Source organism: Pseudorca crassidens, chromosome Y (assembly GCF_039906515.1).
Source record: "Pseudorca crassidens isolate mPseCra1 chromosome Y, mPseCra1.hap1, whole genome shotgun sequence".
Taxonomy (NCBI): Eukaryota; Metazoa; Chordata; class Mammalia; order Artiodactyla; family Delphinidae; genus Pseudorca; species Pseudorca crassidens.
In genome coordinates, this window is record NC_090318.1 from 18,075,615 (window position 1) to 18,101,927 (window position 26,313).

Sequence of the window (26,313 nt, forward strand, 5' to 3'; positions counted from 1 at the left end):
CATATATAAAAACAGAGGCCTCTAGAAGCATCGCCGGTCAGTGCGTGTGCCTTTGTGCTGGGCACAAAGCACAGTGCAGGGGCTGGAGGCCTGTCTCTGGGGAGGTGAAGGGCTTCCTCCTTCACCGCCCCGTCCTCCTCAGCAAGCAGGCGGGAGGCTGCTCCACAGGGGTTCGGCAGGAGTCTAGGATAAGGAAGGATGGCCTTCGATCAGGCACCTCCAGCTGCGTGATGAAGCATCAGGCCCCACAGGGCCGCAGCCTGATGGGGCGGGAGTGCCCCGCCTGACCCTGGGCTGCCCGGGGCAGCGCGACCGGGACACCTCACTGTGTGGGGAGAGGAGCTGCAGGCCTCGCAAACGTGGCCACCCGGGCCCCAGCCCCTGTTGCTCCCTCCTGTGAGTAAAGGATTCCCTGCCCAAGTATCCATTGACAGACGAATGGATAAAGCAGGCGTGGCACATATATACAGTGGAATATTCCTCAGCCATAAAAAGAAACGAAACTGAGTTACTTGTAGTGAGGTGGATGGACCTAGAGTCTGTCATACAAAGTAAAGTAAGTCAGAAAGAGAGAAAGAAATACCCGTATGCTAACACATATATATGGAATCTAAAAAAAAAGGCTCTGAAGAACCTAGGGGCAGGACAGGAATAAAGACGCAGACGTAGAGGATGGACTTGAGGACATGGGGAGGGAGGGGGAAGGGTGAGCTAGGACAAAGTGAGAGAGAGGCGTGGACTTATATATACACTACCAAATGCAAAACAGATAGCTAGTGGGAAGCAGTCGCATAGCACAGGGAGATCAGCTCCCTGCTTTGTGACCACCTAGAAGGGTGGAGTAGAAAGGGTGGGAGGGAGACGCAAGAGGGAGGGGATATGCGGATGTATGCACACATATAGCTGATTCACTTTGTTATACAGCAGAAGCTAACACAACAATGTAAAGCAATTATACTCCAATAAAGATCTATTAAAAAAATACCACAGACTAGGGAGATTAAACAACAGAAAAATATTTTTTCACAATTATGGAACTCAAGTCCTAGGTCAGGAGGGCTGTCAGCAGGGTTGATTTCTATTTTATTTATGTCTGGTTTAATCATTGTTTCCTTCCTTGTGTTAGTTGTCATTTATTTGCTCCTCTTTTCTAGTTCTTTAAGTTGTAAGGTTTTGGTTTGTTGATTTGAGATATTTCTTCCTTTGTAAGGTAAGAGTTTATAGCCATTAATTTCCGTCTTAGTAGAGAGGAGGAAAACTTGCCACAATTTGGCAATGATGTTCTAGATATGACACCAAAAGCACAGGCCACAAAAGTAAAAAGGGCACAATCAACAGACCTCAAAGACAACCCACTGAATGGGAGAAAATATACCCAAATCAGGTATCCAGTAAAGAATTAATATCCAAAGTATCTGAAGAACTCCTAAGAGTCAAAAACAAACAAATCTGATTTTAAAACTGGCAAAGAACTTAAAGAAGATATACAAATAGCCGTTAAGCTACATGAAAATATGATCACACTATGAATCCCTAGGGAAATAAAAAGCAAATCCACAACAAATACTACTTTACATCCATTAGGATAATTATTGTGACAGAAGCAGAAAACAACAAGTTTTGGCAAAGACTGGGAGAAAATGGAACTTCAAGTGCACTGCTCACAGGAATGCAAAATTGTGCAGCCACTGTAGAAGAAAATATGATGGATTCTTAAAACATTTACTGTTGAATTACCATATGATGACCCATTTTTATCTCTAGGTATATACCCCAAAGAAATGAAAGCAGGGACTGAAACAGATATTTGTATAACAATTTTCTAGCAACATTATTCATCATAGCCAAAAGATGGATGCAACTCAAGTGTACATCGACAGATGAATGTATAAACAAAATGTGTCACATATGTACAGAGGAATATTGTTCAGCCTTAAAAAGAAAGGAAATTCTGATGCAACCAACATGGATGAACGCTGAAGACATATGCTAAGTGAAATAATTCAGACACAAAATGATAAATATTGTATGACCGCATTTATAGCAGGTAGCCAAACTAGGCAATCTCATAGAAACAGAAAGTGGAACAGTGTTTACTAAGACCTGGTTTGGGAAGAACTGGGAGTTACTATTCAATGGGTAAAGAGTTTCAGTTTGAGATGACGGAAAAGTTCTGGAAATGTAATGGCAATGACTGTACAACATTATGAACGTACTTAATGCCACTAAATTATACACCTGAAAGGGTTAAATAGGTAAATTTTATGTTATATATTTGCCACAATAAAAAACTTAATAAAGCTTTAAAAGCTCAAAAAAATCAGTATTACACTTTACTGATTTATTTGGTCTCTTGCATGCATGCTCTTGAAAGCAGGGCTGTTTCTTTTCTGTGCTGTTGCATGTGCAATCGGTGGTACATAACAGGTGTTCAATAAATACTTGAGGAAAGAATAGATATGGAGAGTAGGTACTGGTATCTACAAAAATTAAAGAAAACTATATATTGTCCCTGCTATCAATAAATGTATCATCCATTGAGCAGATCAGTTACACACATTAAATACCTGAAGAATTCCAAAGAAACATGAAAACAATATGCAACAGTGTAGTATTGACTGTAATATGTAAATACTCACGGAATTCAGGATGAATTACTACGGGAAAATCATCAAGAAGAAAATCTGAGTAATGTGCGACATAAAAGGAAAAAGAACGCAGTCTGAAATGGCATAGAGTGGGCACAAAACAAATGTAAAAATTCAGGAGAAAACTTTAAAGTGGCACCAAGAAGACTAGGGGGTTGGGGGAAGCCATAAAAAGCCTATTAGATCTATTTAGCTAATAGCAGGTCTGCAAGTTAGGATAAAGTACCTAGGTTTGCACTGATGAGTCAGAAAAAAGATACAGCATCCTAAGCAAAGTGATGACCTAAGGGAAAGATGTTTAAGGGAATCAATCTGAGGCTGAAATGAAAAATAAACTAATGTGGGTGGAAAATAAAGGCAATTTATGCAAAAAGTTCCCATAATGATCCGTTAAAGATATACTGAAGCCTATGGATCCTCTCCCCAAGAAAAAAATCCATATACTTTGTTTGGCATATGATTATCAGGTTGAGGACCTCAGACCTAGGCTAAAGAACTGGCTGTGAAAAGAGAATGGCATGATTAAATCTAGGAGTTTACAATAAAGTAATGTAAAAAAAACTTAAAATCAGACACTTGTACTATGGATCCATTCACATAAATCAAATAGGACTAAAATTGACCGATATTTTGATTTTTAGATCTATAAACAGTTTCCTCTCTAGGGACATGGTTTCCTAGGACTGCTTCAGGATTTTTAGTGAAGACTGAAACTCACAACTTCATGTTTTCTTTTAAAAGCATAAAACTAGCATCAAAATAAATGACAGTGTTGGATTATGATACAGAGGACAGGAAAACAAAGCTGTGATTCCAAACTTATAACAAAAAATTTACTTTTAAAAATTAAGGGGGACGCTCTCCCCCCAAGACACTTATTAACTACAAGGGAAAAATATTAATTTTATTGTGGAGAAACGCTGACAGACGTCATTTTAACAACATAAATAAAGCTGACTTCTTTAGCGGTATAGCAAATTCACAACATGTGTCTCCTGATAGTATACATATGACTCAACGTCACTTCTAGATATTTCTGCCAAAAACACAAACCTGAATCTAATGAGGAAAAATCAGACAAAGCCACATGGAGGGACATCCCACAAAATAATGGGCCTGAATTTGTCAAACATGTTAAGGTCATAAAAGACAAAAATGTTCCAGAATAATGAAGATAAAGGGACTTGAGAGGTAAAAGCAAAGCATAAACCTTTATTGGAACCTTGACAAATTTTTTTTTCTTTTTCTTTAAACCACATTTGTGTTTCAATTGGTTAAATTTAAATATGTCTATAGATTTGAAAATAGTACTAATTAGTTAATTTTCTGATTTTGATTACTATGGTAATGAGGCAGAATCATTGTTTTTAGGAAAATACACTGAAGAATTTGACTGGAAAAGGGTATGATATCTATAACGTATTCTCAAAAAAATCAGAAAAGAAATTATATTATGTTAAGTAAATGGAACACTTGATTGTTAACTGGATCCCAAATAAACAACAAAAGAAACAAACCAAAATGTAACTAAATAATAAACAAATAGGACTTCAAAGGAAATACCTAACTTTTTAAAAATACTTATGAAGCTGTGGACTAAGGATGCCACCTGCCATATCAGTGAACAACAGCCATCAGCCACTACAGCTGCCCCCAGTGCTGAGCCCTGAGGGAACTCAAGATAAAAACAGGAAGCCCACCATCAAGCCCTCAGCCACTACAGCCGCCCCCGATGGTGCACCCAGAGGGGACTCAGGATGGGAAAGAACATGATTCTGACCCTAGATAGCTAAGGTGCATATCAAAGGAATGCTTTCAGTGAGCCCAGACTCTTGTATCTTCCCCTATGTAGAAAAGTGCTGCATTCATTCACTTGAGATGTCCGGTTTTCTATAATTAACTTGCAGCAGTGGTGGAGGCAAGTCCTTGTACTGTGCAACCATCCCTATGCGGAAACCCACTCATTTTAACGAAAGCTTGCTCTGCTGGGAGCACGGATAAGTTCTGAGCATTGTGGTGGTTTTACACTACCAGAGGGAAAACCCAAGACACGTAAAAGGAGCTAAAACGACTTTAGGGCAAAATCCCGGAGGAGTTAGACTCACAAGCAGCACACTGGCCCACCCCACAATTTCACTAGAAAATTTTATCCCCAACAAATTCAACTTTAAAATGGGAAACAGATACTCTCAAACAGAGAAACATGGAGTGTCAGAAAGCCAGCCTCCACGCTAACACTCTAGCCAGATTCACGTGCAATACGTATGGAGCTCACGCTTACAAGCACCAACCGAATTAGGGCAATTACACTAAGAGATCTCAACCTTAAATGGCCAAATTGGGTCTGTTTTGACATGTGAAAACTGGGGGATTTTTTTTTTGCATATGCAGCTAGAAAAAGATCAAACAGAAATGGAATGCTTATTTCAATTGGTATTTAGAAGCTTCTAAAAGGGGAAATGATAAAGTAACTTCTTCGCAAAAAATCAACAAAAGGTTGCTCAAAATGATACTAGAATTTTTAAAAGCCAATAGCGTTAACCTTGTCTCTCACTCCGTTCCTTCTTTATATCCTCCTTTATCCAAACTGCCTAACCCAGACGCGCTCTCTCTCTCTTCCACCAACCCATTCTCCTGCTGCTTCCCCCTCCCCGGGAAAGGAAGACATAAGATCAGAAGTACTCATAGCTCCCTTGAAGGAGAAACCTATTACAGGAAGAGGTGAACTGTACTCTGCGCTTACGTACACATCCTGGACCCGAGCAGAACTTAGTTTAGCTAAGGACTTTCTCGAATGTAGTCAAGATCCATTGGGATTTGCTAAGGAATTTGAGCTAATCGTCCAAACCTATGAGCTCAGGTTTTCCGATTTATATCAAGTAATACAGCTATTAGTTTCTAAAAGTCAAACAAAGGAATAAGTAGAGAAAGCAGGATGGAGAGACCCCTTAACAAATTTTGATTTATACAACCTACAGGCTCAAGGTGAATGCAAGGAGTTAGCTCATAAATTACTCAGAATTATCACAGAGCTTTTTCCAAAAACTGCCGACTGGTCAAAGATTCAGCAAGTAAACAAACACGAGATGAATCAATCCTGGATCACTATGAGAGGTTCAAGGAAACTTTTAAACAATATTACGGCATGACACCCGAATCATTCTTTAACCACCAAGATGATTCTTTGCTTAACTCCATCTTTTTAGAAGGTCTGGATGAGGAATCGGCTGCTCTAAACGACACGATTTAGGCATGTTAATCATTTAGACATGATTTGTCTGTATCACATACAAATGCCCTTGTCATGCTGGCTGACCAACTTTTCAAAAGTACTAAAAAGAAAAAGATGCCTCTATAAAAATTATGAACATTCAGTTGCAACAATTAAATAATCAATGTCAGTCTAAAGTTAACCCAACCCTATTCAATCCGCGACTGGTAAATTCTGAAATTTGCTTTTACTGAACAACACCGGGTCATTACTGGGGAAACTGCAAGACAAGAAAAGAGAGACCTAGAAGGGAAACCAGATACAGACTGTAATTTCAAGTTAAACAAGAGTAAGGCTGATCTGAGGGAACATGGGGAGTCTTTCCCCTTCTCCTCTCTAACACCCTGGAAGAAATAGAAATGATTATATGAGAAGAAAACAATTAAAGCAGTAATAGATACAGGAGCTACCTTTTACATTTTGAACCCTATCAAAATTAAAGGCTCTCTCTCTCTAACACCTCAGTACAGATGGTAGGGGTTTCTAATGCAAATATTAAGACGCTCAGATCATTACCTTTAGAATTATAACTAGGAGAACTTAAACAAAGGAACTCCTTTTTCCTAGTAGAATATACCCCTATGAACCTGAAAGGTATAGATTTATTAGGAACTTATGATACTCATATTTCTTTTACTGTTAAGGGAGAAATGGTTTTAGCCCTAAAAGATTACTCAGATTTCTTCATCATATAATGTTTGTGACTGAGAGTGATGCTGAACAAGAAACTGCCAGGCTTAGTACCTGAAGAATTGGGGTCACTTGATCCTACTGACATAGGGAAAATACATTCTGCAGCAGCCATTAAAATTACCACAGACCAAAATATACCCCTGTCCAATATCAGTCAATACCTATCGAGGCGGGAAGCCACAGAAGAAACAGAACTTTTGATATCAGCTTACATTAAGAAATGGCTTACTGTGCCTTACAGTAGCCCCTGTGACACTGCCATTCTGCCAGTTAAAAATCGAATGGCAAGAAAATTGAAATTGTCTGAAGCATCTTTTCCGACCACAACGCTATGAGGCTAGATATCAATTACAGGAAAAGATCTGTAAAAAATACAAACACATGGAGGCTAAACAATACACTACTTAATAATGAAGTCATAACTGAAGAAATCAAAGAGGAAATAAAAAATACCGAGAAACAAATGACAATGGAGACACGATGACTCAAAACCTATGGGATGCAGCAAGGGCAGTTCTAGGAAGGAAGTTTGTAGCAATACAATCTTACCTTAAGAAACAGGAAACGTCTCGAGTAACAACCTAACCATGCACCTAAAGCAATTAGAGAAAGAAGAACAAAAAAAACCCCCAAAGTTAGCAGAAGGAAAGAAATAATAAAGATTAGATCAAAAATAAATGAAAAAGAAATGAAGGAAACAATAGCAAAGATCATTAAAACTAAAAGCTGGTTCTTTGAGAAGATAAACAAAATTGATAAACCATTAGCCAGACTCATCAAGAAAAAAAGGGAGAAGACTCAAATAAATAGAATTAGAAATGAAAAAGGGGAAGTAACAACTGACACTGCAGAAATACAAAAGATCATGAGAGATTACTACAAGCAACTCTATGCCAATAAAATGGACAACTAGAAGAAGTGGACAAATTCTTAGAAAGGCACAACCTGCCAAGACTGAATCAGGAAGAAATAGATAATATGAAGAGCCCAATCACAAGCACTGAAATAGAAACTGTGATTAAAAATCTTCCAACAAACAAAAGCCCAGGACCAGATGGCTTCACAGGCGAATTCTTTCAAACATTTAGAGAAGAGATAACACCTATCCTTCTCAAACTCTTCCAAAATATAGCAGAGGGAGGAACACTCTCAATACCATTCTATGAGGCCACCATCACCCTGATACCAAAAGCAGACAAAGATGTCACAAAGAAAGAAAACTACAGGCCAATATCACTGATGAACATAGATGCAAAAATCCTCAACAAAATACTAGCAAAGAGAATGCAACAGCACATTAAAAGGATCATACACCATGATCAAGTGGGATTTATTCCAGGAATGCAAGGATTTTTCAATATAAGCAAATCAATCAACGTGATACACCATATTAACAAACAGAAGGAGAAAAACCATATGGTCATCTCAATAGATGCAGAGAAAACTTTCGACAAAATTCAACACCCATTTATGATAAAAACCCACCAGAAAGTAGGCATAGAGGGAACTTTCCTCAACATAATAAAGGCCATATATGACAAACCCACAGCCAACGACGTCCTCAACGGCAAAAAACCCAAAGCATTTCCACTAAGATCAGGAACAAGACAAGGCTGCCCAATCTCACCACTCTTATTCAACATAGTTTTGGAAGTTTTAGCCACAGCAATCAGAGAAGAAAAGGAAATAAAAGGAATCCAAATCAGAAAATAAGCAGTAAAGCTGTCACTGTTTGCAGATGACATGATACTATACATAGAGAATCCTAAAGATGCTACCAGAAAACTACTAGAGCTAATCAATGAATTTGGTAAAGTAGCAGAACACAAAATTTAATGCATAGAGATATCTGGCATTCCTATACACTAATGATGAAAAATCTGAAGGTGAAATCAAGAAAACACTCCCACTTACCACTGCAACAAAAAGAATAAAATACCTAGGAATAAACCTACCTACGGAGACAAAAGACCTGTATGCAGAAAATTATAACACTGATGAAAGAAATTAAAGATGATACAAATAGATGGAGAGATATACCATGTTCTTGGATTGGAAGAATCAACATTGTGAAAATGACTCTACTACCCAAAGAAATCTATAGATTCAATGCAATCCCTATCAAACTACCACTGGCATTTTTCACAGAACTAGAACAAAACATTTCACAATTTGTATGGAAACACAAAAGACCCCGAATAGCCAAAGCAGTCTTGAGAATGAAAAACGAAGCTGGAGGAATCAGGCTCCCTGACTTCAGACTATACTACAAAGCTACAGTAATCAAGACAGTATGGTACTGGCAGAAAAACAGAAAAATAGATAAATGGAACAGAATAGAAAGCCCAGAGATAAACCCACGCACATATGGTCACCTTATCTTTTATAAAGGAGGCAGGAATGACAGTGGAGAAAGGACAGCCTCTTCAATAAATGGTGCTGGGAAAACTGCACAGGTACATCTAAAAATATGAGATTAGGTCACTCCCTAACACCATATACAAAAATAAGCTCAAAATGGATTAAAGACCTAAATGTAAGGCCAGAAACTATCACACTCTTAGAGGAAAACATAGGCAGAACACTCTATGACATAAATCACAGCAAGATCCTTTTTGACCCACCTCATAGCGTAATGGAAATAAAAACAAAAATAAATAGGACCTAATGGAACTTCAAAGCTTTTGCACAGCAAAGAAAACCATAAACAAGACCAAAAGACAACCCTCAGAATGGGAGAAAATATTTGCAAATGAAGCAACTGACAAAGGATTAATGTCCAAAATTTATAAGCAGCTCATGCAGCTCAGTAACAAAAAAACAAACAACGCAATCCAAAAATGGGCAGAAGACCTACAAAGACATTTCTCCAAAGAATATATACAGACTGCCAACAAACACATAAAAGAATGTTCAACATCATTAATCATTAGAGAAATGCAAATCAAAACTACAATGAGATATCATCTCACACCAGTCAGAATGGCCATCATGAAAAAATCTAGAAACAATAAATGCTGGAGAGGGTGTGGAGAAAAGGGAACACTCTTGCACTGCTGGTGGGAATGTGAATTGGCACAGCCACTATGGAGAACACTGGGGAGGTTCCTTAAAAAACTACATATAGAACTACCATAGGACCGAGCAATCCCACTACTGGGCATATACCCTGAGAAAACCATAATTCAGAAAGAGTCATGTACCTGTAAAAGTATGAGATTAGATCACTCCCTAACACCATACACAAAAATAAGCTCAAAATGGATTAAAGACCTAAATGTAAGGTCAGAAACTATCAAACTCTTAGAGGAAAACATAGGCAGGACACTCTATGACGTAAATCACTGCAAGATCCTTTTTGACCCACCTCCTAGAGAAATGGAAATAAAAACAAAAATAAGCAAATGGGACTTAAAGAAACTTCAAAGCTTTTGCACAGCAAAGGAAACCATAAACAAGACCAAAAGACAACCCTCAGAATGGGAGAAAATATTTGCAAATGAAGCAACTGACAAAGGATTAATCTCCAAAATTTATAAGCAGCTCATGCAGCTCAATAACAAAACAACAAACAACCCAATCCAAAAATGGGCAGAAGACCTACCTAGACATTTCTCCAAAGAAGACATACAGACTGCCAAAAAACACATGAAAGAATGCTCAACATCATTAATCATTAGAGAAATGCAAATCAAAACTATGATGAGATATCATCTCACACCAGTCAGAATGGCCATCATCAAAAAATCTAGAAACAATAAATGCTGGAGAGGGTGCAGAGAAAAGGGAACACTCTTGCACTGCTGGTTGGAATGTGAATTGGTACAGCCACTATGGAGAACACTATGGAGGTTCCTTAAAAAACTACAAATAGAACTACCATATGACCCAGCAATCCCACTACTGGGCATATACCCTGAGAAAACCATAATTCAAAAAGAGTCATGTACCAATGTTCACTGCAGCTCTATTTACAATAGCCCGCAGATGGAAACACCCTAAGTGTCCAACATCAGATGAACAGATAAAGAGGATGTGGCACATATATGTTCACTGCAGCTCTATTTACAATAGCCCGGAGATGGAAACACCCTAAGTGTCCAACATCAGATGAACAGATAAAGAAGATGTGGCACATATATACAATGGAATATTACTCAGCCATAAAAAGAAACGAAATTGAATTATCTGTAATGAGGTGGATGGACCTTGAGTCTGTCATAGAGAATGAAGTCAGGAAGACAAAGACAAATACGTATGCTAACACATATATATAGAATTTAAGGAAAAAAAATGTCATGAAGAACCTAGGGGTAAGACAGGAATAAAGACACAGACCTACTAGAGAATGGACTTAAGGATATGGGGAAGGGGAAGCTGTGACAAAGCAAGAGAGAGGCATGGACGTATATACACTACCAAATGTAAGGCAGATAGCTAGTGGGAAGCAGCCGCACAGCACAGGGAGATCAGCTCAGTGCTTTGTGACTGACTGGAGGGGTGGGATAGGGAGGGTGGGAGGGAGTGAGACGCATCAGGGAAGAGATATGGGAACATATGTATATGTATAACTGATTCACTTTGTTATAGAGCAGAAACTAACACACCATTGTTAAGCAATTATACTCTAATAAAGATGTAAAAAAAAAAAAAAAGAGTCATGTACCAATATGTTCATTGCAGCTCTGTTTACAATAGGCAGGAGATGGAAACACACTAAGTGTCCATCATCGGATGAATGGATAAAGAAGATGTGGCACATATATACAATGGAATATTACTCAGCCATAAAAAGAAACGAAATTGAGCTATTTGTAATGAGGTGGATGGACCTAGAGTCTGTCATACAGAGTGAAGTCAGTCAGAAAGAGAAAGACAAATACCGTATACTAACACATATATACGGAATTTAAGGGAAAAAATGTCATGAAGAACCTAGGGGTAAGACAGGAATAAACACACAGACCTATCTTGACACTTTAAACCTATGAATGGTCAGTTTTCTCTGAGTAAAACGGTTGGGAGTTGACATCGTGGAATTAAAGACATAGCTATTTCCTAGATTCTGCAAGCACACCTGGACAGGGAGAGCGCTTCAGGACGGCTTCCAAAACGCGGTGCAGCCCCACCAGGGAACAGTATTTGGCAACGAAAGGGAATGGAGCCCTGATCCACTCTGCGACTCGGACAAATCTCGAAAACATGATGCTGAGTGAGATAAGCCAGACGCAGAAGGCCACAGACTGCACGACTCCAAGTACATGAAATGTCTAGAACAGACAAATCTATAGAGACAGAGAACAGATTCGTGGTTGCCAGGAGCTGAGGGAGATGGGAGTTACTGCTAAAGGGCACAGGGTTTCTTTTTGAGGCAATGAAAATGTTCTGGAATTAGATAGTGGTGATGGGTGCACAACCTTGTGAGTGCACGAAAAACCACTAAGCAGGGCACTTTAAAATGGCACATTTTATGGTATGTGAAGCATATCTCAATTTTTAAAAACCGCGGTAATTTTCAGGACAAACCCAGTTGACCCGTACACTAGAGGGCTGCCCCACACTGCAGACAGGCACCTTTGCACAGGACGGAGCTCACCTCCTGCAGTGGTTCTCTGGTGTCCTGCCTGAGCTCCAAGTGGCCTGGAAACGTCACACTCACCGGGGCAGTGCCCGATCTCCTGACAGCACTGAGGCTGGTACACAGGAGCCCTCTGCCTGGCTCGATGTCCCACCCACTGAACTGTGGGGCTTGTCCCCCAGGGGTTGGCCCAGCCAGCTCCCTTCTTTCCCTCTCCCTCCCTGAACCCCTTGAGCTTTAACGAAATAAAAAGAGGGCCCTCCAGACGGAAAATGTTGAGGATTCCACAGCTCCACAAGCAACCTTTCAGGATGCCCTTGCCCTGTCTTTCTACAGCTTCTGAGCAAAGGCAGAGGCCATCCTCTCACCGGTGGCTCCTCTGTCCACAGAGGATGGGGATGTCTCTTGGGGGCATCCCAGGCAACCTGATCCCTGTCTCTCTCTCCGTCTCCCTCTCTCTCTCTCTCTCTCTCCGTCTCCCTCTCTCTCTCTCACACACACACACACACACACACACACACACACACACACACACGCGCGCGCGCGGAGAAGGCCAGGCCAGCTCTCTCTGGGTTACTGCGGAACACTGAAGTATTAACATTCATTTTCTTTTTTCGGCTGTGTTGGGTCTTCGTTGCTGTGCGTGGGCTTTCTCTAGTTCCGGCAAGCGCGGGTTACTCTTTGCTGTGGTGCACGGGCTTCTCATTGTGGTGGCTTGTCTTGTTGCGGAGTATGGGCTCTAGGCATGCGGGCTTCAGTAGTTGCACCACTGGGAGTAGTTGCGGCTCGCAGGCTCTAGAGTACAGGCTCAGTAATTGTGGTGCACAGGCTTAGCTTCTCCGCAGCATGTGGGATCTTCCCGGACCAGAGCTCGAACCCGTGTCCCTGCACTGCCAGGCGGATTCTTAACCACTGCACCACCAAGGAAGTCCCAAGGTTCATTTTCTTCTGTTCCACTGCATATACACTTGTATACACTTGACATTCAGTATCTACCCATTGATTGAGAATATTCTACAAATTGAAGAATACATTCATACTACTTTTCCAAAGTTTCATGTACTCGTATCACCATTTGCATGGTTAGTAAATTCAGGGGTTTTCACATAAATACGTTTAACGTCCATTCTTCATGGAAAAAACAGACAGCAGGTCTCTGTGGTCTTACCCCCTGTTATGGAACATCTTAGTAACCACCAATCTGCTCGAAACAAATTCAGCTCCTAAATGTGAATCATTGCAACCAGGTAGATAGAAGGAGCTCAGCGAGTCTCCATCAGACCATCTGGCCCCCAGAGGAAACTTGGCAATGTCGGAAGACACTTTTGGTTGTCATGACTTGGAGGGGTGTGCTACTGGCAGGCACTAGGTAGAGACCAGGGACACTGCGAAATATGCTACACTACACAGGACAGCGTGACAATAAAGAATTACCCACCCCCAAATATTAATAGTACCAGGGCAGAGAAACCCTGCTCTAAAGTAACACCTGCCCAGTTTGGATACCTCTTAGGACACTGCCTGTCAGCAATACAGTAAGTTGAATGACTCCACATGTTTCTCTATGTAACCAACTCACTGAACATACACCATCAACAACAACGGTGGCAAAAACAGTGAAGGCTTATGAGTGGGGTTAACAGGAGGCCTCAGATGGCCCCTGGTGAGTCCCAGCTACTCCTAAGGTGTCGGAAAGATTCCTTTGACACCCTCCCCCCACCCCGCTCCTGATTTCACCTGCCTTAATTCAAGCATCAGCTAAGTCCTGTGCACTATTTGTACCCTTCACAGTTTCTCTGATATAATCCCTGACTTTTCTAGTCCTAGTGCCCCAGATATCTCTAACTTAGGCCCGTCAGTATCTGTTGAAACCTCCGACAATTTCCAAGTGGCCTCTTCTCTCAGAATTCCACCCTGTCCATCACTCATATTTGGCTAGCTCAACAAGTAAGAGGTGGTGCCTAACGTGAGTGAAACTCTAAGCTCAGTCCACAAGGTGCAGGCCTCCCAGGAGTGCGTAGGGAGGCAACAAGAGAACGGATATAAAACGCCCGGCGCAGTCCCCCTGAGCGCCCGACAAATACCAGCTAGCGTGGCTGTTATCAACGGACACCAAGCTGACCACATGCTTCCACTGTCTCTGGGAGAACAACACATGGGGCGAATCGGTTTCCTACTGCTGCTGTAACAAACTGCCACAAACCAGGTGGCCTAAAACAACACACATTTATTACCTCACAGTTCCGGAGGTCAGAAGTCAAAAATCAGTTTCATTCTGCCAAAATCAAGGTGTCAGCAGGGCCGTGTCCCATCTGCAAGCTCTGGAAAAATACACCTCCTTGGCTCTCGCAGCTTCCAGAAACTGCCTGCATTCCTCAGCTCGTGGCCACATGACTCCAACATCTGATTCTGCTGGCACATCTTCTTCTCTGACTCTGACCCTCCTGCTGCCCTCTTGTAAGGATTCTTCTGATGACACTGAGCCCACCCAGATAATCCAGGATGATCACCTCATTTCAAGACTCTTAACTTAATCCCACCTACAAATGCCATTTGTGTTGGAAGGTAACTTACTAACAGGTTTAGGAGACTAGGACATGGCCATCTTTGGAGGGCCATTATTCTATCGGGGTGGCGGGGGGCAGGTGTCTGTTAAATATCAAACAACAGTGAATATAAGATAAAAGTAACCAGTGGGTATAACACAGTACAAGGGGCACACAGTTACCTAGCCAAGGGAAGGAAGGTCAGGTTAGGTAGTGGATTTGGGCTCAACTCCGGAGTCAGACAGACGCCTCCTTGTTGGCTCTGGGAAGCGAGGTTACTAAGTCAACCCCCTTGGCCTCAGCTCCATCACCTGTCCACCTACAACTCATGCAGCCCCCGTGGGCTTTCAGGGAGAGCATCCACCAAGTGCCTAGAGTGCCTGGCACACGATAAGCACTCCACGTGGTCCTAAGACCCAAGGGATCCCAGCGGGGAGAACAGGAGGCAGGAACAGCACGGTGAGGCCTCAGGGAAGAGGACACCGGCACGTGTGAGCGCCATGGAGGCAGGGACCTGTCTGCTGGTGGTCACCACTGGAGTCCTGAACCCGGAAGCGTGCCTGAGATGGAGAGGCTGTGCAACAGTTACTGAATGAATGAATGGGTGATCGAATGAACAAATGAACAGAGGCGGTATGCTTAAACTGAGTAGGGACTGGGCAATGGGGTGGCGTACGGGACGGAGCACTGCATCAGGGTCAGAAGACTCAGCTCAAGTCCCTGTCCTTCCCACAGCCGGTGGCGCACATGCCTTGGTTACAGCCCTCAGATACAAGATGAGGGGTTTGAAGGAAGAGGCCCTGGCTCCTCCAAGAACAAAGCTGGAGGATTCAAGCCACGCGTGGTCTTGCCCGAGCCTGACCTGCCGTACACGAAGACTCGGGGTCAGTCAAACTGAACGGTTCGCTCTCTTATTCCAAACGCACCCAGCACTTCCTCTTCCGCAGCACTTTCCTCACATTCCCCCTTCTCAGCCCCAGCACTGAGAAAGCACGAGAAACGCTCGACCTAGGAGATGATGGACAAGGATGCAGAACCCCCAGGCTCGAGTGAGCCCTCCTCCTTTCTCTGAAGCCATCACCACATGAAAATGGTGCCTGGCGACCATCACTGTCTCCATTTTATGTGTCTCCCATCTCCCAGACAAACTTGGTCTCCATCCACCATCCCAGCACACAGGAGGCCAAGAATCTATAACTATCACTTCATTTTACTGGATTTGAATGGGAATAACTGAACTCAGGAAAACTTAGCTCTGCTTTTATGCCATCAGATTAATTTTACTGAATTTACTGGAAAGGCAGCCAATTAGCAAAAGGACCCAGGCTAGAAGCAGTTCACCGGGCTCACCCGGTGACCTTTAACATGTCACTTGACCCAACGGTTTATGCACTAGAACCTGCCAGAGGTGAAACACAGTTTCCACTTCCAAAATCAGAGCGAAAGGGAAGAAAAGAAAACTTAGAGATTTCCAAGCATCCGGGAGCTATTTTTGGAAATGAATGACTTTTCCATTCACTCCTCTTAAAAAAAAAAAAAGAGAGAGAGAAATGAAAGATATTAGATGGAGAACAAACCAAGAAGTGGTTGTTGATCATCTAAATGGAAGAAGATTCTTACAGAAGCCCACTCCTTATAGCCTGAAAAGCAAGACACTCCCCCATGTATACAGACTACCTATAATCTTAAAGAATGAAAAATGGAAAAATCATTATTTGCTTATCAGAAAGTTTATATAATCCCAAAATAGACTCTGCGGGGTAAATATAGTAAGCCTCCTATTAATTAACACCGAATAAAGGCTCCAAGAAGGTAGCAATGATGCCATCTGGCCCTGTTATGTGGGGCTCCAACCTGGCAAATTCCGGAACCATGCATTGTTTTCTCCTTAAAGCAACAGCCTGTTCAAAAGACTTTTAATATATCACAGAATTTCTCCATGTGGCACAGGTCAAGCCCCATCTCGTGAACAAATGGATCCCTAAAAGCTTTTGTCATGATACAATTTGGGCCTCCCACCATCATCCTGATCATTTAATACTCTGCTTTGATCTCAAATGTGACACGGTCCACCACTCAGACTGCTCGAGGTTGGCATTTCCAGTAACGTACAACCCCAACTGAGCTATCGGAAACAGAACACTAAGTTTCAACAGGTCAGTCCACCTATAGGTTAATATCAATACAACCCTGCAAGAAGCAGACATATACATGTCAAAGGCACTGAATTTTTCCAAAAGAGGCAAAAAAGTTCTTCCCATATTATCCACCTAAATGGTAAATTCCTTTTTATAAAGTGGCCATTGAACTCTGAGTTGATGTATGTGGAACACATACGTATCACTAATGTAAACCACATACAACTCACCCACAGAAACTACCAGTCACAAAAATGGTGAATTAACCTTATTTTTAATCTTATTTGTTTATTTATTTAGCCGCACCATGCAGCACGTGGGATTCTTAGTTCCCTGACCAGGGATCAAATCTGGCCCCCTACATTGGGAGCAAGGAGTCTTAATCACTGGACCACCAGGGAAGTCCCAACGTTATATTTTTTAACAAAGTTTTTGGGTATGATTCCCAGAAAACTAACCACGAAAATTATATGCACAGTACTGATCTGCAGACATAGTGAATTTAAACCTAAGTGGGTTCATACTCCAACTAAAGAAATTCCATTTTGAAAATAGAGTTTTTTTTAACACATCTGTAGCCACATCTGTAAAGATGTCTCCTCACGTTTGCAACTTCTTTGTTGTAGCTTGAAAAAGAAAGTACAGCTACAATAATTCACCAACACACCCTGAGCTGGTAAGACCCAATGTTGTTAAATACAACATTGAATGGAATTACTATAAAACCCTAGAAGAGTTTGTTTACAGTGGAAACTCTTACATTTATACTTTTCATCATGAATCCACACTCCAATGTAACCACAACTGTTTTATATTACCCTCATAAAATGAGTCTTTGCCTTTTCTAAGCAAAACAGTATTTTTTAATTGGTTCATTTTCCAGTTGTTTGGATTTTTAACAGACACACAGCATAAGGGCACCACATTCCAAGCAGTTCTACCAACTCCAGAACCATCCAAGGCTTGATCAGACAGCTGTGGCTCTAGCCTTTGGTTAAAATTATAATATGATCTCACCTGATTTTCAAAATAACTATGCATCTTTTTAAGCCAATAAACTGTGCTATAATCTCTCTAAGTTTCTGAGTCCAGAAGCTTGCCATGTTCAAAGAGAATGTTAGGGAACCATGATCCTTTTGCCTTTCTTTGTTTTTCCCTATCTGAACCCATGCAGCGCTGCCTTTCCAGTGCAGGTAGGAGGAAGCAGGAGCCTCTCACCACGCTGGGCCTTTTCAACTCTCAAAATCACTGGGAAGCTTGCAGTATTTCCTTTCTGGCACTCGGGCCCAGTGTGGAAAGAAGTTGCTCCAGACAGGACAAGATATCAGATCATCACTGTAATCCCTTGGTTTCAACAGAATTCCAGCTCCACAAAAAAATGCCTCTCCCCAAAAGCAGCTGAACCACTGAAACCAACAGACAATCGAACAAAAACTTAACGAAGAAGTCATTACATGAACTTAATTAATCGTAATCTGGTGGTGCTTTTAGAAGCATCCGTTTTTCACTCCGTAGGATTTATTTACTTGAATAATAAGACAATTTAACGCTCTACTCGGATCTTGCACAAAAAGGAAACCTAAAATTCAACTCTTGTGTTCCCGTTATTCCAAAAGCATATGGGTCTAATCATAGCCCATTCTGACCGCAGTACACAGGCTTTTTCAATCAGATTTTTAACTCAATTTTTAAGGCGCTAAAGAGTAACCGTCACAAGTTTGATGGTTACTCCAAAGAATCGGGAATCCCTGAAGTGTCCCATCTGGCACAGTCTTCCAATGGAAACTAGGTTCAGCCCGCCAGACAAGGAGCCCACACCACGAGGCTGGGGCGCACGTTTGTGCTCCAAGATGACAGCTCATCTGGCCACCGCGAGGTCGGGGGCGCCTGTAGGGCCACAGCCTGGGGACGGTGGGCCGCGGAGGCCCGACAGGGATGGGCGAGACCGCGGAGGAAAAAGGAAGAGAGGGCCATCCGTCAGCGCCTGGAGAGGAAATTCCAGATGCCCAGCTCCCAGGCTTCGGTCAGCGGGTGACGTGAGGGAACCAAGTCAGAGTGTCCGCTCCGCGGTGGAGACCAGAGATCCCGAACTCCTGGGGCTCGAGGCCGGGAGAGGGGGAGCCTCGACCCTCGGCCAGGGGTCCGGCGATGGGGGCGCCCGGATCCTCGCCGGGCGCGGAGGACTCACGATCTTCGCCCACACCCGTTGGCCTCCCGGGTCCTCGATCCTCTCCCTGGGCCCAAGGTATGGGGAGCCCTAATCCTGGTCGGGGCCCGCGCCCCCCTTACCGGTCGCGGGGGTCGATCCACGACGTCTGGCGCGTGTTCCGGTCGATGTAGAAGACGCGGCCGTCGTAGTCGCGCGCCTCCTCCCTGCCGGCGGGCAGCGGCAGCTCGGCGCTCTCCCGGGCCCATGAGGGTGGCGGCGCGGAGGGCGCGGGGGGCGCGGGGCCCGCGGCTGGGGGCGCGAGCTCCGGCGGCTCCCGGAGGGGCTGCGCGGGCTGAAGCGGCTCCCACGGGCCTCGCGAGGCTGTCCCCGCCGCCGCCGCCGCCGCCGCCGGCCGACGCTCAGCCACCGCAAGACGGCGCGGGCCCCGCCGCCGCCCGGCCGCCCCACGCGCGCCGCCTCCTCCGCCAGCACTAAGGCCCGGCGTCCGGGCCGCGGGGGCGGCCGCGGGGAGCCGCCCGCCGCGCCCGGTGCATCCTCCGCCCGGTGCCCGCGCACCGGCGCGCGCCTTCCGCCCGTCTGCCACCTGGCTCACTCGAGTCGCCGCCGCTCGTGGAGTCACAGCCCCAGAGCTGCCGCAGTCGCTACCGGTGGCCCCTCAGTTCTCGCAAGGCGCCCGGTCATTTTCGTTCCTCTGAGCGGGCCGGAAGGAGCGGGGCTACGCAGGCCCCGCCCCGCGTGTGGCCCCGCCCCGCGTGTGGCCCCGCCCTTCCCCAGCCCCTTCTCCCTCGTCGGCTCCTCCCCCGCCTGCTGCAAGCCTTTCAATCGCCCTTGGCTGCTCCGCCTCCAGTCTCTCCTGGGGGCTCCTCGGCTCTTGGCTCCTGTGCCCCCCAGCCCCCACCCCCGCCCGCTGCTCTACTCCTCCTCCCCAGCCGGCTGCTCATACGCTCCCAACCCCGCTCAGTGTTCTTCCGTCTTCCTCTCCTGCTCCGCGGGCTCCTCCCTCTTCTCTCCCGCTCCACCACCTCCTTTGGCCTCGCCGGGAAACCGCATGGGAGCCAGGAAGGGCGCCGCCGCGTCCGTCCGCCCCCGGGCCACAGCGGAGAGGAAGGAGGGCCGGGAGGACGGCGCCCCACCCGGGCTGCAGGCGCGGCCTGCCGGGGGCTGACTCTTAGGGCCCAAAGAATTCCTGGGGGAGCGGGCGGTCACCTCACTGCACCCATGCTCAGGCCTTGCATGTCTGGGGTCCTCCTCTCTGCCCACTTGGTGGGGGAGGGGAGCTGCGCCCTGGGGCTCCCTAATACCCAGGGTGGTCCCGCGAGGGTGGGTAAGTCCCCGGAAGGGAGGCCGAGGGGGCTCCGTAGCTGGAGGAGGAACCCGAGGCCGGTTCTCTTGGGTGGGACCTGGAGGACACACGTGGAAGTGGGGAGCTGGGCAGGTGGGCACTTCTCATGCCTGCCAGGAGAGCCCCAGCAGGGCTGATCCGAAGTCCCCACTCTGGGCCACGCCCCCTGCCCTGCCCTGAGCTCTTGCATCTTCCAGTCTGGAGGATCCAATAGTGTGAGTGGAGACCCAAATAGGCCACTGCTCGGGCGGAAGCCAGGTCAGCTCCTAAAACATGAAACCTCTACGGTAATTGGTAATTATGTTCCACTCACATCTCATAGCTGGAGAAACTGAAGTCCAAAGATGGGGCTCTCTCTTCCTCCAAATCTCCCAGCTACTACTTCGTGCTCCAGATCCCTGGCCACAAGACTTAATGCCGGGAAATGCAGGAAAGTATCAGGGAGGTTTTAAAACACTGTTACAGTGATACAAAAAGATCTGATAAAAACGCTAACAGCAATCCATATCTAGCTACATAGGGGAAGAGACTAGAGGAAAACCTCCCCAAATGCTCACAGCCGTTTGCATTCCTTCAGTGGGATGATTTTTTTTTTAATTATCGTGTTTACTGTCTAAATTGTTTGTAAAAGGGTTATATTACTTTTATAAGGGGAAAAGTTGTTTTAAAAAAGAATGTGAAGGCATGTAGACTGTAATTGGGACATATCCGAGGGAGGCCTTTCCTCCTCTTCTCCCACCACAATGCAGAAACTTCCTTGCTCCCCAAGAATCTAGCCCCACCCGAACATCATATGCCAGAAATTCCACCACGGGAGTCCTTTTAGTTACACGTGCACAGTTATTAAATGTCCAGGGAAAAGGGATGGAGCGTATCAAAAAAGCAAATACTTTGTGATCTTGCATGTTCCAGAGAATGCCCATGTGCTGAGTGTCCCTACCCTGACATCTTCCCTTCTGATCGGCATGCTTTACTACCAAGGAGGCTACCACTGCCTTGTCCCTCCCTCCCGGCCCACGCTGCAGTCACCTTACCACCCAACATGGCTGGGCTGAAGCTGCAATCCCGCCCTCCCTGCCAGGCATCGTGTCCTTTCAGAATTTTGCAAATCTGGGCGCTATCACTAAAAATTATCCTGAATGGGGCTGGAGTGCATTGGAGTGACGCCAACCTCAACAGAGAGAGAGAGAACAGCCACACACATCAAAGGACTCACAGAAGGAAAGGCAAGATGAAAAAGTATCAGATAAAGAATAAGGGGTGGGGGAAGCTACACCCCATGAGGAGCTAAGAGGCAAGTGCTGATGGGCCTTTCCCTGAGGATGAGATCTTCTGGACTCCTCAGACTGGCTGCAGACCCACCATATGCAGGCACTGTGCTGGGCGTTGGGATGCTGCAGAGAACAGGAAAGAGTCTGTGCACCCCCAGCCCGCAAGTCGGGGACTAAACTAAGAATAGGCATTTAGGACTGTGGCCTGTCTACAGACCAAGCCAGGGTGCCAGTTCAGACTGGGAACTCAGGGGAGGCCTTGTGAGACCGAAAGGAAGATGGCTTGGATGAGGAAGCTGAGGCTCCGGTCCTTAGATTCTCGAGTCCTGAGCCCTTGCCCCTTGGCACGTGTAGCCGCAGTCCTCAAATACTTGCTGATTTACTAGCAGATAGGGCGCCTCAGCCAGATCTCCCCGGCTGGGGCGCATACCCTTCTCAGAGGATTACCCTTGGCTGACAGATGTCTGAGAGGTGATACTCCCACCCCACCCCCGCCCCAGGACTGCTCCTGCAGTATGACAGACCAGGCCCCGTGCCTTGGAGGGACAAAGTGTAGTGCACCTCACCCTCCAGAGCCCCCACCTGGGCTACCATGGCTTTGCTAGCTCCTTTCCTCTCTAGCCTGCCTCCCCTACCCGCATCCATCACTTGCATGAGAACTACCCCTCCTTGAGCACTGCTTCTAGGGAGCCTGACCCCAGAGAGTCTGCTGTGCTTATTCTTCCAAGCACTTAGCAAATATAAACCGTTTGACCATCGTGACGACATCTACACATAGTCCTAACTTCATTTGCACATTAACAGAGGAGAATTGGGAAGAAATGTCACACGGCCAGTGGAGACATGTGGAAGCCCCTCACTGAAAAGGCTTTATCCACAGGCCCACCCATGGCCCCTGGACCTCTCTGAGTCAGAGAAGTGAAGCAGGCCAGCCGCATTTGTCTTCCTAAAATGAGCCAACAAAAGGAAGAGACCAGAACTTGGGATGACCGAGGCCTCCATCTTCCCTTGTAATGTTTGCCCCAGGCAGAAATGGATGGTCCCTAAAGACCTGTGCGGGGCATTGGGATGGTAGAGAAGTTGGTGGGGGGGGGGGGGGGGGCGGCGGGAGGTGAGGGGAATCTTGCCTCCCCAGCTTTGCCATATATTGGGAAGTCTTGTGTGTGTGTGTTAATTGTTAGGGAGAATAAAGCCTGTCTTCCTCACGGTCAAGTGGGGCTTTCCATGTTGGACTGAAAAACATGCATACACAAAGCACTGCAGGGAAAGGAGGCTTTCGTCTGAGCCGAAGGCACAATTATGCATTCTTTATTGCCTCCATGTTCATACCACAGCCTTGCCAACAAGGAAAAGTACAAACATTGTAGCGACCTCTCCTGGCACCAAGATTTCTGATGGAAAAAACAGCTCAGGAAAAATCCACTTAGGCCCTGGGTACTGGAGATGCAAATATTGATACTTGTTCTCCTTGCAGACCCTTTGGGGAATCCCCTTGCGCAAACTGTTAAAATGCCCTCACGTGGAGCTTGCAGAATATTCTCTTTAAAATGCTTCTTAAGGAGTAAATCCAACACACTCCTTGCATGCCAGGCAAGCATGCCCAGAGGTTGAAGATATTTACTCGGATTCTGCCTTCTCTTCCCAAAGGATAACCTTGAGTTATCAAGGAAGATACAAAATTGCCTCTATCCACATTCAATACTTGGGAAGCTTCTGGAAAAGGGAGCACCGGGAGGGCTGCAATCATCATGTCCAAAATGAGAGAAATAAATACTGCTGGAGAAGGCTCGCCTGCCTAACCTGAGACCTCTCCCCGGGCTCAGGAACTAAAAGCGGGCGGGTGGGGTTATTCCCTTAGGTTTTTTTTCCTGACTTTTAGTCTTCAACTTTAGACACTTATTTGACTTGTGATCGGAAACGCCCTTGTGTGGATTTTGAGTGTGGACAGGGAGCCTGGGAGCATTTTTCTCAAATGGGACTTCCTTGACTTGGGTAGATTTGTGCAGTTTTGAGATGAGGTTTTTCTCATGTCCTGATCTTCCATTCCAAAGGGATGCAGAGTATTCTGAAAGAGTCAGCTGTGTGAATAAACCAGGCCATCTGTTTGGCCATTTTAGTGCTTTATTCTGCTGTGTGTTGGCTTCTTCGCGTACAGCAATGCCCTTGGCATTGGTTCATGGCTGTCATGTTGTAGGCGGACTCGGCATTTGTACCTGGGTTATTAAACTTCAGTTTTAAGAAAAAAAAACGTAAGACCAATTTTTCTCCCAAACTTAGAATATTTGCTGTCACCCACTTGCTTCCTCTCTAGGTCTCCCCTCCCAAAGCTATATTTTTACTTCTCCTTCCCAACCCTTGGGTTGTGTTGCACAAAATGGTAATGAGCCAAATGGAAATGTATTCCAGGCAAACCATAATTTTCAGAAGACACAGCTGCCATGAGCCGGCATACTACACGATGCTTCCTCCTGGCTGGGTTCTCTCCTGTTTAGGATTATGACTCTGGTCCCCTGTGGATTTGGAAAAACAGATTCTTCAACTGCAGACCTCTGCTTTAAGAGCCAAGCAGACCAGCTTGGAAGCCTCAGGCTTACAGAAACAGGAAGGCGGATTTATCCGACACAGAAATGAGCAGTCTCTGGGTTATTAACATTTGATGACACCAGCATTATAAATTAGTCCCTTTTGTAGCATGAATGGAACAGTTTCGGAACACAGGCAACGTCGGTAGATCCTGAAACAACCACCCCGAGATGTTTGTTATATATCAGTGCTTTTCAACCAGGGGCGACTGTGGTCCCCAGGGAACATTTGGCAACACCTGGAGATGTTTGCTATGGGCATCCAGTGAGTAGAAGCCAGGGCTGCCGCTCAACATCCTACAGGGCCCAGGACAACCCCACAACAGAGAATTATCCAGCCCAAATGTCAGTGCTGATGTAGAGAAGCCCTGTAATACGCGTGTAATTGATGGTAACATTTGTTCTACCTAGGCTTTTAGTGGGGAAATCAAGGCCCAGACAATGTAAGTAACTAGGCCAATGTGATCTGGCCACTGCTAAAAAGCATCAGCCCTGAGATCAAAGCTCAGCTATCCCATCTGACCTCTGTATTAGGGTTCTCCAGAGAAACAGAACCAACAGGATACATATACCGAGATTCATTATAAGGAATTTGCTCGCGTGATTATGGAGGTTGAGTAAGGAAAAGTTGAGTTAGCAAACTGGAAACCCAGGAGAGCCAATGATATGGTTTCAGTCCAAGGCCAGCAGGCTGGAAACCCCAGAAGAGCTGATGTTTCACTTCAGGTCCAAAGGCAGGAAAAAGCGGATGACCCAGCGCAATCAGTCAGGCAGGAGGAGTTCCCCCTTACTTACTGACTCACAGGAGAGTCAATCTTTTTGTTTTACTCCGGCATTTGACGGATTGGATGAGACCCACCCACATCTGCTTTCCTCAGTCTCCTGATTCAAGTTTTCCTCTCCTCCAGAAGCACCCACACCAACACACCCAGAATGTTTGACCCAATATCTGGGCACCCTGTGGTCCAGTCAGGTGGACACGTAAACTCCCCATTACACCTCCTGACTTGATATCCAGTTGTCCAGAGTGATTCATGGATGGCAGCATCAGCAGCGCGGGGGATCTCATCCAAACGGCCAGCCCGGACCCATTGGTTTGTGAAGCGCTATGTTACACACATGGAAGGGGGTGGCGCGGGGGTGCGGGCATCGAAAATAACGGTTTTACTATATTGATTCAGAGAGCCATCTGGTTAGTGTTTCCGTTACTCAACTTCATAATCGTTAGGGCTTTATTTATCATTTAAGAGGTGCCAAGAGCTACTCAGCTTTCCATGAGAAGCATATTTAACAGTCTGGATTTGTGTGTCATTCAACCGTAGGCCAAGCCTCCGCGAACTTCAGCCTGGCTAACCTGGCACAGAAGTAGAAATGGGCAAAAGCCAGCCCCCAGCCAACGATGCTGTCAGCAATGTTTGATTTTTGCCTGTTTCCCTGCCTCTCCCCTGCCTGGTATCCCCACCCAGGACTGGCTACACAGTTTGCTGTCTACATTTTGCAGTGCCAAATGAAAAGGCGGGACCCTTTTCAGACTGCTCCCACAAAACACCCTAAACAGAGCGGCTTATAAACAACAGACATTCCTTTCTCACAGGTCTGGAGGCCGGGAAGTCCATGAACAGGGTGCCAGCGTGATCCGGTGCGTCTTCATATGGTGGACGGGTTTAGGGAGCTCTGTGAGGTCTCTCTGAAAAGAACACTGATCACATTCGTGAAGCTCCACCATCATGACCTAAGCACCTCCCAAAGGCCCCACCTCCAATACCATCACATGGGGACTAGGACTTCAATACATGAACTTGGGGGGCACACCAACATTCAGACCACAGCAGACCCCTTGTTTAAAAAAATACTAATAATTTCAAGAGGGTAGACAATTAAAACAAGCACAAGCCCTTCAGAGCACAGGGCCCTGTCCATACCTTTGACTTCTAGTCATTGTGCCCTTTGAACATTCCAAAGGGACAGCAATTTTCAGCGATAGCACAGAAGATCATTTTGGGGAAAGAGGCCCTGTGCCAGCAAATCAAACCACTTGTTCCCCAGGACTTCTCTGCCAGCCCAGCTACCTCCC

General features: G+C 45.3%; 1 protein-coding gene across 1 annotated transcript in view; it reads right to left on the reverse strand.

The window, feature by feature from the left end:
• Positions 1 to 19,159: 19,159 nt before the first annotated feature.
• The window catches only part of LOC137217899 (testis-specific Y-encoded protein 3-like), an 80,934-nt gene continuing 73,780 nt past the window's right edge, over positions 19,160 to 26,313 (reverse strand). The window contains exon 6 of the mRNA XM_067724897.1: positions 19,160 to 19,685. Coding sequence (XP_067580998.1) covers positions 19,160 to 19,685 — 526 coding nt within the window. The remainder of the gene's footprint in view (positions 19,686 to 26,313) is intronic.